Source organism: Dama dama, chromosome 8, assembly GCF_033118175.1.
Source record: "Dama dama isolate Ldn47 chromosome 8, ASM3311817v1, whole genome shotgun sequence".
Taxonomy (NCBI): domain Eukaryota; kingdom Metazoa; phylum Chordata; class Mammalia; order Artiodactyla; family Cervidae; genus Dama; species Dama dama.
This window is the reverse complement of record NC_083688.1, coordinates 28,048,466-28,062,249: the sequence shown is the minus strand read 5'-3', so window position 1 is coordinate 28,062,249 and position 13,784 is coordinate 28,048,466. Positions and strand designations below refer to the sequence as shown.

At 57.5% G+C, this 13,784-nt stretch overlaps 1 protein-coding gene across 1 annotated transcript; it reads left to right on the top strand.

Moving 5' to 3' along the window:
• Positions 1 to 882: 882 nt before the first annotated feature.
• On the top strand, positions 883 to 13,682 carry WNT6 (Wnt family member 6). The gene is made up of 4 exons (XM_061148726.1): positions 883 to 962; positions 10,544 to 10,764; positions 10,991 to 11,325; positions 12,904 to 13,682. The coding sequence occupies exons 1-4, from the start codon at positions 883 to 885 to the stop codon at positions 13,363 to 13,365; spliced, it is 1,098 nt and encodes a 365-aa protein (XP_061004709.1). The 3' UTR covers positions 13,366 to 13,682.
• Positions 13,683 to 13,784: the final 102 nt, after the last annotated feature.

The window sequence follows — 13,784 nt, the reverse complement described above, 5'->3', positions numbered from 1 at the left end:
ATGAGGCGGGGGCTGGGGAGCAGAGTGGAGGCCCATCGCTTCCTCCATGCTCAAGAAAAGGCTGAAAAACGGGGCTTGCGGCGCGGAGGCGGGGTCCGGTCAGAGGTGACCCCCTCCGGAGTCTGCCCATCGGGCCGTCGAGTTCGACACCCCTCCCCGGAGCACCCAGGGCCGGGGGCCGACTGCGTCTCCCGGCCCCCGCTCCAGCATCCCACTCCGCACCGCCCCCCAACCCAAACTCCCTCATTCCTGGGAAGTTTTCTCTCTTTACAGTCAACAAACCTGTCAAACGTCTCCCTTCCAGCCCGTCCCCCATTCCTTCGCTCCTCTTCCTTCCCCCCGCTTACCCTTCTCCACCCTGCTTCCCCGCCCCTCCTTGCCCCCGACTCCAAGCTGCGGCGGGGGGCTCCCAGGCCGTGAGAGAGGCGAGGTGAGGGGGCGAGGCAGGCGAGTCCCCCAGCCACGAGCGTGCTCGGGCCCCGCCCTCCGCCGAGCTCCGCGCCCGCCGCCCCGGGGCGCTCGCCTCCCTCCCGAGAGTCCCGCCGCCTGACTGTCGCAACTGCCACCCCCACGGCCCCCCTGCCCCCCGCCCCCGCCCCGGCCCCGCTCCCCTCCCACCCCCGCCCCCGGCTCTGATTTCTTCTCCCGAGCGAGCTCGGCAGGAGACACAGGCTCTGGCTGCCCTGTCCGCTCTCCGCCTCCGCCGCGCCCTCCTCGCCCGGGATGGGCCCCCCCGCCGCCGCCACCGCCGCCGCCGCCGCCGCCGGAGCCATCGCCTCCCGGCCGCCGCCGCGCTCGCCCTGAAGCCCGGGCCCCGGCGCGCAGCGGCTGGCCCCTCAGCCTCGCGCCCTGCCCGCACCCGCCGGCCCTAAAGCTGTCACGATGCAGCCGCCCGCGCCCTCCCGCCTGGGGCTGCTCCTGCTGCTGCTCCTGTGTCCGGCGCACGTCGGCGGACTGTGGTGGTGAGTGCTGCGTCTGGCTGCCCCCGCGGGGCCCCTGGAGCTCGGACATGGGGACCTTGGGGCCGAAGGTGGGGCTCCGGATCGCGCTCCCGCCGCCTCCCGGCTCTACCTGTGCGCGGAGCCCAGCCCCTCGGCAGGAGACGCTAGGGGGAGGTGCGTGCCGCTCCTGCCGACCTCCTCTAGGGGCATTTCTGAACTGCCACTTAGACGTGCCCACACACCCCCTGCCCCCTCCCTACATTCTACTGTATTTCCTCCCCATGTGTCCCACCCCCACCGCAGGTTACGCGCTCAATCCAGGTCACCGAGGAATCAGCGGATGGGTAGGAAAGAGATATGGGGAGACGAGGGCAAGATCTGTAGTCTGAGATCCGAATAAAGAGTGTGTGTTAAGACGGCTTTGGATTTAGGGGAGAGAGGCTGAATTTGGGGGAAAGAGAAGAACAAGGTGGGAAGCCACTGGCAGGGAGAGCCAAGCTGTTGCCTCTTCCCTCCCTACTTTGCCCACAAACCCACCAGCTTCTCTCTGGGCTCCTTCAGAATGGGTGGGAGGGGCGGGAAAGGGAGCGTAAAAGGGGAAACTGAGTCAGAACCTTCGCTTTCTCTTTCTCCTCCCCGAGCAAACAGGAGGAAAAGCAGGAAAAGGACCCAGACTCCTGGCCCTTCCAGATGCAGAGGTCATGGATGAAAAAAATGTGCTGCTGGGAATCGTGGAGGGTCCTGGTGGAAGGGAGCAAGGCCTGGCCAGCCAAGGGATGGGGTCGAGTTCCCAGACTGCCCTAGCTAGAGCAGATACTTAAGCAGCTGATGTTGCGGGAACTTGGAGTCTTGCGGGATGGATAGAGGCTGGGGAGGTGGGTGCCCGGCCGGGACCGCTCAGCGATTCGGATCCCGTAGACTTTTTTTCCCCTTCTCAGTCTTGGGAGCAGCAAGGACCCGCCCGGAATAGTTGTGTTTAGAGAGGAGGGACTTGGACGCTACCGCTGGTGCATTAGCCAATCCTAACAAGTCAAAACCTTGTCTATTTGCATACCGCCATGTCATTGGCTGGATTCTCTACCCTCCACTCCTCTCCCACCCCGGATTTGGAAGAAGGGGTGGGGCAGGCAGTTCCCTCTTTTCTAGGAAGATAGCTGGATGCCCACACAGGGAGCTGCTGGCCACGATCCCACTTCCATGATGTAGGAGAGAAGTCCCTCAGGGTGTCAGTGAGGGGGCCAAGCCAGGGCGACCTAGGTCCCGGCTAGGGAACATGCGTCCTTGGATCCTGACTTAGAATAATGCAGTAGCAGCTTTGAAATAAAGAGACCTGCGATCTAATCTCCCCCCATTGTCAAGCCTATGACCTTGGGCAAGTCACTTCTCCCTGCTCCCCGATGTCTCAACTGTAAGATAGGGAGTCGGTCCTCCTACCTGGAAGGCTTGATAGGAGGGCTGGGTGGGATGACCTACAACATAATCTGACGTTGGGATGTGCTTCTAAATGTAAGTCCTCTCCTCCACACCCCAGGTTCTGGCCAGAATCCCCATGGGTGAAAGGGGGATCAATTTACATTAAAACCTAGGGTCTCTAGCAAAATTTTGCAAAGGGATCTCTATCTCTTATTCCCCATACACACCTGTCCTAACTTTGCCCTTTCTCAAAGTATGGAAACAGAGGTCTCTCCCTGAGGGCTGTTGCCTTCCTTCCCCACCCCACTCCACCCCCTACTATTTGTCCCAATTTTATCATCCTTCCACTTAAAAATACCACTTCCTCCATGACGCTGCCCCTCTGTCTTCCCTCCCTTGCCTTCTCTATGCTCACTGCACTCCATGCATTGGACACTATGCCAGTTAGGCATTTCACTGACTGCCCTCTCCTCTTGGGTCCCCTTTCCCGCTTCTGGGAGGCGGAGCCTTTGTCTTTAGGGCCCTGGAGACTAAAGGTGCTGGGCACAGCTGTATGGAGATCTGTTGGGGTTTGTGTTCATGGTGGCCCCTTCGTTTGGGAGGGGCTGCTGGGTGGGAGCCATGCCGGAGGAGGAGAGACCTCGTCCCTTGGAGACTGACCCTGAAGCTCGAAAGGAGGGAGTGGGGGAGGAGGGGAGGAGGGCAGGTGTGGAAGAACACAGAGGCCTTCATGGCCACAGCTGCAGGGCAAGCCGGGTGAAGAGTGAGGAGTTGGAGTGATAAGGTGTCTGGCAACTGGCTCACTCAGATACTTTGGAGAGGCTGTCCCCACCCCGGAGGCTTCACCTGAAGCAAGAGCTTCTTCAGGCAAGAAATGTACGGGCTGCTCCCTGATGTCTAGGACTGGTTGGCTGGATCCTTTCTTCCTGCTTCTCAGAGAACACTGACCAGGCGGGAGCTCCAGCAGTGAACAGGAAAGTGGCTGCCCTCACAGCAGCCCATTGCAGTCCTTGCTGTCATTCTAGCAGCAGCCAGGCTGGGAAAACTTAGTTCTCCAGGAACTCTGAGTGACCAGACTGTCCTGGTTAGGAAAGGAGGGCCCTGGATGGGTATGGCCCAGGCCTTAGGCTCACGGACCTGGCTCTAGGTCACCCAGAAGTTTCTCCTTTCAATTTCTTCCCTCCTCCCCCTTCTTTCCCACCCCCTGCCCCGCCTTCTCCAATGCTTTCTAAACTCTGCCTCTGACCTCTGTCTGTCTCTCTCTCATCTGTAACCATATCTTTGTGAATCACAGAATCCCAGATTCCAGGACATTGGCCAGGCTCTCTTGAGGTCATCTTGTCCAGCTTACTGCCTCCAGGCTATCCAGTTTATGCTCTGGCCCTGACAGATTCTGTCCTGGTCATCAGCTCCCAGCCCTCCCATCCTGCTCTCTGCCCCCTTCTCATCCTCCCCCAGGAAGTTCTTCTCAATATCTGGCCCATCTTTATTTCTACCTTCAATCAGTAAATGTAGAAAATAGCTCAGTCTCACAGAATAGCCAAATCAATCTCCCTTCTTCTCCTTTCCTCTTTCCATTTGATATTTTCTATGAAAGAAACTAACCCTCCCATTGTTCCACTAGGAAAAGCACCACTCGGTCTCACTCCCTTCCCCCATCTCATCTTCCCTATGGAAACAGGAACGAGGTGCTGGTCAGCTCTGGCCCCTCAGGGAGGCAGGGAAAGGACCCAGGCCTCTTCCTGACACCCAGGCTTTCCAGCTGTGACTTCCACCACCCCTTCCCATTCTGTCTTTCTCTGGGGCCCCTGACCCTTCATGGGCAGTCCTGTTGCTGGCTCCCACAAGCTTAGGATGGGGTAGATGGTGGGGGTAGGGTGGCCATCCAGGCCTCCCCTCCTAGCCCCCCCACCCTCGCCTTGGCAGCTTCCCCTGGAGGGAGACAATGGGGCTGTGAGCAGAAAAGGGCAGGGGCAAAAGGAGGCTGGCTTGGTCCAGGCCAGAGCATGCCCTGAGCCCACCAGAGTCCTGGCACCGTGACATTTCCCGGGGGGTGCAGTCCCCTCCTGCCCCATTCTCATCGGAAGCCAGGAGTTGGGTGGGAGCAGGAGCTGGGGGGGGGGGGCGGGGGGAGTCAGCGGGAGGCTTGATCATCAGGGCCCAGCCAGGGGGATTCCAGAATGTGTACTTTGATGAAGAAATGCAGCAGTGGAGGGGATGAGGCGGGAGTGGGGGGGTTGTGGGGTGTGGGCAGCCGGGCTGCAGTTAGGCTGGCGGTAGGGCACCCAGCCAGCCAGAGCAGGAGGTGCTCAGGAACACGGAAGCCTGTCCTCTGGGAGTGGGGAGAGCGCCCTCTAGCCTGCACCCTCCTTCCTGCCAGGGGCAGGGTGGAGCGAGGCCCTGAGTGCTTCCCCTGGACTGCCCGAGGTGGCGCAGAGGGAGACAAAGGTCGCTGGGCAAGTACTTCACCCACTCTCTGCCCGGTCTCTTTGGCTGTTTCCTCCAGCTTGGAGCCCTCTGCTTAATCCAGAAATTAGATCTAGAAAGGACCCTACAGATCATCTGGCCCAATCTTCTCACTCTCAGAGAGAGAGAAGTCTAGCAAAGTTCAGGGACAGGAGGTGACTTGCCCAAGGCCACCCAGAATGCACGTAGCTGAGGGTTGGGGACCAGGAGTCCACCTCCCGATGAGTACCGGGAGTGCAGAGGGGTAGGGGTCAGGAAAGGGGCTTGCACAAGCCCCTTCTGCTCCCCCCATCCTCCCCTTCTCACGGGGCTTCCCCACCTCGGTTTGGGAGAGCAGATGGCACAGGGCAGACTCTCTGCAGGATATCCAGTGGATGGTCATTGTGTCCAGGCCGCTGACCAGCAGCAAGCCATCTTGTGTGGGGAAGTCATTCAGGGCAGGGAAAGCCCCTGCAAGGGGAGAAGTGTGAGGAGGTGGGAAGGGCAGCACCTGGGACTGGGCAGAAAGAACCCAGTTGGGCCGGGGGTGGGGGGTTGGGGAGCCAGGGAATGGGGTGGCTGGTGGGCGGTGGGGAGGTAGGGGTTAATGGAGCTGGGGCATTACTGACTTTGATGTGGTGGTTGGGGTGGGGGTAGGGACTGGGGGAGGGGGAACAGTAATTACTGAGTTAGACAGAGCAGGACAGGACAGGCGGGCCGGGCACAGGCCCGGGCCCAGCCTCCTCGGCAGCCCAGCCGTCAGGCAACATTTTTCTACCCCTTCTCCACCACCCACCTCCCCCATCCCTGTGCAGCCCCCACCCACAGCCCCAGGGCTCAGGGCTCCCTCTGCTGGCTCTTGGGAGCTGAGGGTCAGACTAAGGAGTACCCAGAATGAGTGCGGGGAACTAGTGGGGATTTGGCTGTGAGACCCTTTAGAGGAGCAGGCTTCAGAAAGGTCTGTGATCCTCTTGGCCTCAAGAATCCACCCAGGAGTGCTGGCTGGAGAAGGGAGGCAGTGGGTGGGGAGATCTTGGAGGGTGCTCCTGGTCCACGGGTTAGACTGGCAGGAGAGGAGGAGATACTGGAGAAGAGTTGGAGCAAAGCATGTTCTCAGGAATTCATACCTGCTGCCTGATTGCCCTGCACTGTGTAGGCCCAGGAGATGATTAAGGGTGTGAATGGGAAGTCACCCATGGGAAGACACTTGTGGAAGCCCACTCTCTGGACAGGCTCTTTTCATTGTGTAACCCAAGAAGTAGGCAGGTATTATTATTTATTTCCACTTTACAGTTGAGGACACTGAGGTTCAGAAGGTCAAGTTTCCTCATCCATTCAACAAAGGCTAAGTGCCAACCTCCCCGGCTAGGGGCTTGTTAACATCGTGGAACCAGCAAATGGCAGAGCCCAGATCCAAACCCAAGTCTGATGGATTTCCAAGGCCCTGAGTCGTGTTCTGCTAATGACATTATACTTCTCCCTGAGATCTTTGTCTGGAATGAGTTTATATCTAATTGGGAAGATAAGACAAGAAGATGTGACAAAACAATTATGCCACTGGCCAGGATGACAAACAACACCCCCCCCAATGAGTGACACCAGGAGTGAGGCAGGTGGGGGAGGTCAGTGAGGGCTGGGGCCCACCAGAGGCTCCTTAGAGCAGGTGGGATCTGAGGCATGTTTGGAGAGATGCTGTGTGAGATTTGGATGACTTAGGTGTGAGGAGTGGGGGTGTCTCTAAGTTCAGAAACTTAGCGGTGTGATCTGGGATGGATGCAGAGTCAGCCAACCCTGATCAGACTAAGGACCATGTGGAGGACAGTATGCATGAGCCCCTGAGGTTTCAGAAGCCCTTGGGGTGGGAGGGCTGTTTCCTCCAGTCCCTTTGGTTTTTAAAATATTTGCCTAAATTTCTTGTGATGGGGATTCCCCCATTGAGTGGCCAGGGTCAGTCCCCTCTCTTGCTTGCCTGTATAATAAGGGTGAAGTGGGTGGAAGTGGACTAGAAAATCTTCCACCCTCTGAATCCAGGCATGTAAAGGTAAGTTACGCCAAAAACCCAGGCCTCCAAGGCTTAGATTCACAGATGCTGCCAATAGGAAGTGGCTGCCCCCGGTGCCACCTCACTTGGCTACTTATTCAACCAACCGAGGTCCCTGGGAAGGAGATCTTGGCACAGGAGGCCAAGCCAGCTAGAATGGCCAAACCCAGGCTTGTTCCTTCTTGTCTACGTACTGATTTCTTTTAGGGCTAGCTTTGTTTTTTCTATGCCCAGAAGCGGCTATTTGTTTAGGATCTCAGATCCTACATATTATATATTTCCTACCACCACTCTGCTCCAACCACCAGCCCCCACCCAACATGCAGATGCTGCCAGACAGGCACCACTTTCCTAGGCTGATCTCAGGCCAATGCTAACTCAGAGGCCCCCAAAGCAGAGTTCAGTCTCTAAGCAAGCAGAAGGGAAAGAAGGAGGGCAAAGGAAGAGGGGAGGTGGGGAAGTTATTTTGTGATTCGGTTAAAGATGGTGTTAAAGTTTAGAGAGGCTATTTGAGTCTGTCTTGCCAACTCCTTATCTTCCTGACGCCCAGAGAGGGAAATGACTTGCTCAGCATAGCTCAGCTCACCCAGAGTGGACAGAGACCAGAATACAGATGTGAGGCCTGGTGTTTTGCCCAATGCTTCCCTGCCAGTCCCCTTCTGGAGTTTCCTTTCCTGTGACTTGAAGATGGGAGTGAGGACAGGAGGGCAGGGAGCAAGCTGGTCCCTTGGGATTCTAGCTGCTACTATTGCCCATCCCTCCTCCTGACCGGCTTGTAAACAAGTCTAGTTCCCAGGCAGCCAGCCAGCCTGAGGAGCCAGACCCGGACCAGAAACTGACTCCAGGGCAGCCCCTCAACCCTGTGCAGGGCCAGCCCCATCTCCTGGGGGCCCTGCCTGTCGTGCTCCTTCTGATTGCTCTCCTATCTCAAGCTTCTGGGAAAAAGACAAGGTCAAGAGGTTCTTTCCCTTTCTCGCCTGCATACCCCACCCTCTCCTACTTCCCCAGAGCAGGAGGGGGGAAAGAAGCGGGATGGGACAGAGTAACCTTGGGAAGATAAGGCCAGTCAGCCTTGGGAAAATAGGGAGTTAGCAGAGGGCAGGATTGGGGAGGGGAGACTGCAGAACTTGGCAGCTTGGGGGTGGAGTGGGGAAGATAGGTTTGCAGGGTCCTAGGCTCCCATCTCTCCCAGGTAGAGTTCTCAACATGCAGGTGGCAGAAGAGGAGTGGATGGCTGTGTGGAGGTCTGTTTCCCTGCCTCTGAATCCAACTGGGGAGAAAATGTTTCTGGAAGCTAATTAGGAGTCATGAAGCCACATGCGGACAGGGTTCAAGTGAGGACCTTTTCCTTAGATGGCTCCTTCATTCACTCAAAACACATGTATTAGATGGTATTCATTGGAGAAGCATAGTAATCGTTCACAATATGCAAATTTTCATAATAAATATTGGAGGGGAAATACAAATTAAGCAGCTAAAAATCTGCCATGGGAAACAAAAGTAACAGTCCTAACTCTCAAGGTGCTCCATAGTCTTATTCACCAACCTTGTACAACCATACTGGAAGTTGCCTCCACTTATTTTTGTAATGAAATGGGATAAGTAAGTAGAAGGGGGGTGAATAGATCGATAGAAATAAAGATAGATAGATAGAGACTGATCAACTAGTATGGCCAGGGGTTTTCCTACCCTTGGCCCACTTGCCCCTGCCCCATCTATTACTTCTCTAGGGATGTGAAAGGGTTGGGGCTGGACCTTCCCAGGTACAGTGGTAATGCAGTGATGGTAAGTCCTAAGTATGGAGGCAGGCAGGTTTGGATTATGAGTCTCTCCACTGAGGAGAGAACTTTGGTTCCTGGACTACTGGGGTAGGGGTGATGACATTGACTGGACAGGGTGGTGATGGGGGTGGGGTGGAGTGTGGTAGGAGAATTTATAGGATTGAGGACTGAGCTCAAGGATTGAGCTTACACATCTTCCTGCAATCACGTCTTCAAGCATCTCACTCCTTAGTGAGAGAAGTTCTACCTTAAGACCTAAATTCCTCATGCTGCTATTTAAGCCCATTACATCTCGTTGTGGGCCCAGAACATGCCTGGGCAGCCCGTAGTTGTGGAGCAAATGGGGACAGTGGGGTGGATGTGCACTAAAGCTAAGCTGAAAAGTAGGCCACCTTGACCTTTGGCACATATCTACCAACATTTTCCTCCAGGTTTTCTTTCTCGTGGTGTCGCTTCTCCCCACCCAAAATCTTATTCCACCCCCTGCTAAAGGCTTTTGAGTGGTTTCAAATTACCCTCAGCCTAAATGCTCTACCTACTTATTCTTACCAGACAGCGATCTCAGCTAAGTGCTCAAATAAGAGCATTCCAATTAAAGTAGTCCCCTCCAGGTGTGAATACCCAGCCAAGTGAACCTTCAGGGGTATGATGTACAGCTACTAAAAGGAAGTGCTAGCCTCAAATGAAACAAAGGCTGAGAATGGAGGGATTTCTGCAAGTGTGTGGAAGGTCTTTACCCACCAAGTCAAGGAGTATCCCCTCCCCAATCAGTTATGTTATCTGCCCTGCCACCCCCGCCACATGCACTGGTCTTCGCTTGCTACCATCTTGCTCTGGAAAGGTCACAGGCCCTGGAGCAGGAGAAGGGTCAGTGCCATCTACTTTACAACATGGCTTCAGAGACTCAGGCCCCAGTGCCTTCCTCCTGCTCAGGGAAACAGGGAGATATTGGGGGGGGGGGGGAGCGGGGGGAGGAAGGGATCTGACAGAAGGAGAAATCTGGGCTAGAGAGGGGGTGTGACTTTCCTTAAAGGCTCCCTTCCCTGACCGCTCTAACATACCCTGGCTTGCTGGGATTGCCCCACCTTTCTAGCATCAGGGCTAGTCAGCTAACACAAGACCAGCTTGTGGTCCACTAAGACCAGATCCTTTTCTGACACTGTCTACTTTTCTTTATATTTCTTTATGATATGTACCTTATTTTCTTTGACAGCTTACTTTTTTTTTCCTAATTGCATTTATTTATTATTTTTATTTTTGGCTGTGTTGGGTCTTCATTACTGTGGGAGGGCTTTCTCTAGTTGCAGCGTGCCCGGCTTCTCATCACAGTGGCTTCTCTTGTTGCAGAGCAGAGGTTCTAGGATACGAGAGCTTCAGTAGTTGCAGCACATGGGCTCAGTAATTGTTGCACACTGGCTTAGGTGCTCAGAGGCATGTGGGATCTTCCAGGACCAGAGATCGAACCAGTGTCCTCTGCATTGCAAGGCTGATTCTTAACCACTGGACCACCAGGGAAGAAGCCCCATGATGGCTTGCTTGATCTTCCTTCCATTAACGTCCTCTTCCTCTCCCTTTTGGGTTAGGCCTGGTGAATTTTAACCTTGGTCTACCGGGTACCAGAAGCCTTCACCTTGAGTCAAAATCCTGTAAGGATTTATTAATGAATGTGTACACAGAAGGATAATACTGACTCTTTGCTCTATAGCAATTTCAGCCTAGAATCTAGCTCAGAGTGCACACACACACACACACACACACGGAATAGTAAGAGAACTAGGTGGGACAATCTATCTCAGTTGGGGGTGCTGGTGGGACAGGAGGCATGTCACAGCTCCCGGCTGTGGGCTGGGCGCGGCTGGTCCCCCGCCCCTCCCCCAAGCTCTTCGAGTTACAACCATGGTCTGCTGTTCTTTACTTCCCAGGGCCGTGGGCAGCCCTTTGGTCATGGACCCTACCAGCATCTGCAGGAAGGCCCGGCGGCTCGCAGGGCGGCAGGCTGAGTTGTGCCAGGCCGAGCCAGAAGTGGTGGCCGAGCTAGCGCGGGGCGCCCGGCTGGGGGTTCGGGAATGCCAGTTCCAGTTCCGCTTCCGCCGCTGGAACTGCTCCAGCCATAGCAAGGCCTTCGGGCGCATCCTGCAACAGGGTCAGTGTGGGGAGGACCCAGGAGGGGGCTGCTGTCTCGCCGTTGGGGGAGTCAGAGGAGAGGGTGGGGGTGGGGGAGGCCCACGGAGCCCCACTTCCTCCACGGGTCAGAGGACACGGCCCCGAACCTGTCTCCCAGCCCCACACCACGCTGCCTCGCGCCCAGCGCAGCGCCCCAGAACCCAGCCCGGGTCTTGCTGTCTGACCGCCCCTCCCCGCCTCCGCAGACATCCGGGAGACGGCCTTCGTGTTCGCTATAACAGCGGCGGGCGCCAGCCACGCGGTCACGCAGGCCTGTTCCATGGGCGAGCTGCTGCAGTGCGGCTGCCAGGCGCCCCGCGGCCGGGCCCCACCCCGGCCCCCCGGCCTGCCAGGCACCCCAGGGCCCCCCGGCCCCGCGGGGTCCCCCGACGGCAGCGCCGCCTGGGAGTGGGGGGGCTGCGGCGACGACGTGGACTTCGGGGACGAGAAGTCGAGGCTCTTCATGGACGCGCAGCACAAACGGGGACGCGGAGACATCCGTATGTTGGTGCAACTTCACAACAACGAGGCGGGCCGGCTGGTGAGTGGGGACAGGCACGTATAAGGGTGCGCGCGTGTGTGAGTGTGGGTGAGTTTGAAAGGATGTGGAGACTGTGGTATATGAGGAGGCGTTTGTGGAAGACTGTGGAAAGTGAGGGTGTGAGTGGCCTGCACAGTGTGGGAGTTTGTTAATGTGTGGGAGGCCACTTGGGAAGATTGGCTGGGGGTGTGGTTGGGCCAGTGGGAGGCAAGGTGGCTGACCTAGACGAGGGAGTCACGTGGGGGGCCTGGGAGGGCTAGGGGCTGATGGCCCAGTGGGCAGGGTAGGGAGGGGACACCCAGGGAAGAGGACCCAGGGCCTTTAGGGACCTCAGGTAGGGAGGACATACTTCTGAGACAGGACAAGTAGGGCTAAGCTTGGGTGGCTAGGGGCTGCCAGGGCAGGGGCTGAGGAGGGAGACCAAGGCCAAGGATGAGAGGAAGGACAGAAGCCCAGTAAAGGTATGGGGTCTGGAGGTTGGGGAGCTGGGAGAAGTGAGGGAGGCTCCAGGGACAATTTTCTTGCAAAGGAGTGAAGGACGAGTAGTGGATCCTGATGGTAGGAGGGGTCAGGCACAGGCCAGGGAAGCTGTGACAGTCTAGGCACTTGTCAACTGGCTGCCTGGCAACCCCAGACCAGTCCCTGCCCAGAGCCCTGGCAGCCTCTCCACTTCCCTCTACGAAGAGCAGAGCCTCAGGAGCTCCTGTTTAGGGACAAGAAGCAGTATGAGTCAGATGTTCCTGGGGGAGGGGGGGGAGGGGAAAGAGAAGGGGCCTAGGAGGGGGCCCGTAGACTTTAAGACTGTAGATAAGGTTGGCCCCTGGACTCTGAGCTTCCGGAAATGATCTTTCTGGGGCATCTGACCCCATAAATCTCTAGCAGGGTTGTGAATCTTCCATTCCAGCTTCAGACATAAATGGTAAATAAAGGGCAGGACTCCTGGGTTTCAGTTCTCAGTAGGGCATTCATAGGGGCCCTCCTGCACCCTATGCCTATAGGGTGTGCCAGGGAACCCCCACATCCTATGTCTTGTAGGGTTCTGGCCTGAGGCATTGGGCAGGGGGGGAAGAGGGGACTCAGAGAGGAATGTCCAGACAGGCCCACATACCTGTCGGAAAGGGTTGGGGAGGGGTGGCGGAGACAGAGCCCAGGCCTCCTGCTCTGCCTGGGGCCCTGAGAGCAGGAATGAGAAGGCTGGCTGGCAAGAGGAATCCGTGCGACAGCTGCCACCTTTACCCCCTCCCTCCAGGGAGAATCTCACCCTTGCTGTCCATTCCGCGTTCTCCCCCATTCCTTGGCTTTGGATCCTGGGATCTCTACACTGCATAGTGTCCCCCACTCCCCACTGCTCCCACTTTGCCATCATTCTTCCTGCTCCTCCTCTCCGGGGTGTCTGGCCCGTGAGTTCCTCCTTCCCGCTTTGCGCGCTCTCGCTTTTTTGTTTGTTTTTTTTGGTCTGCTCTTTGCAGTCTTCCATTCACCACCCTCCCCTATCTTATTTTCTGTCTGTCCTCTGGGCCTTTCTGCGTCCCACCTCCCAGATCTGTTCCCATCCGCCTGCTCTTCTGCTCCCCGCAGGCCGTGCGGAGCCACACGCGGACCGAATGCAAGTGCCACGGACTGTCCGGCTCGTGCGCGCTGCGCACCTGCTGGCAGAAGCTGCCCCCGTTCCGCGAGGTGGGCGCGCGGTTGCTCGAGCGCTTCCACGGCGCCTCGCGTGTCATGGGCACCAACGATGGCAAGGCTCTGCTGCCTGCCGTCCGCACGCTCAAGCCGCCGGGCCGCGCTGACCTGCTCTATGCCGCCGACTCGCCCGACTTCTGCGCCCCCAACCGGCGCACGGGTTCGCCGGGCACCCGCGGCCGCGCCTGCAACAGCAGCGCCCCGGACCTCAGCGGCTGCGACCTGCTGTGCTGCGGCCGCGGGCACCGCCAGGAGAGCGTGCTTCTCGAGGAGAACTGCCTGTGCCGCTTCCACTGGTGCTGCGTGGTGCAGTGCCACCGCTGCCGCGTGCGCAAGGAGCTCAGCCTCTGCCTCTGACCCGCCGCCCGCCGCCCCCGGAACTGCGCGCGGAGCCTCCTCTCGGCACCTGCGGAACATCTGGGCGCCAGCAGAGGGCGCTGCCTCGACCCGGCTTCCCCCTGAGAAAGTCCATCTCCCAGGCCTCTGGAAACTGCGAGGCGGTGGGGCTTGAGACTTATGCCGCTTCATCAAGGCCCAGGGCACTGAAGAAGCCGCCCGACAGGGGCTCCCGGGGACCTCATGAGGAGACCATATAGAGCCTCTCTCTCCTCGGCCCCCAGATGGAAACCAAAGAGCCAGTTTCTAGGCCTCTGGATGTGGGGCTCCTCAGAACTACTGGCCATGGGGTGGGTGGGTGAGTTTTGTATCAATAAAGATATTTAAGCCAATAGGATATATCAATAAAGATATGTGAACCTGGGCCCAGGGCTTGGGAG

Coding starts and splice junctions, on each gene's coding strand:
- WNT6 (XM_061148726.1), top strand. CDS start 883: ATGCAGCCGCCCGCGCCCTCCCGCCTGGGGCTGCTCCTGCTGCTGCTC. Junction 963..10,543: donor CACGTCGGCGGACTGTGGTG/GTGAGTGCTGCG, acceptor TTTACTTCCCAG/GGCCGTGGGCAGCCCTTTGG. Junction 11,326..12,903: donor ACAACGAGGCGGGCCGGCTG/GTGAGTGGGGAC, acceptor TGCTCCCCGCAG/GCCGTGCGGAGCCACACGCG.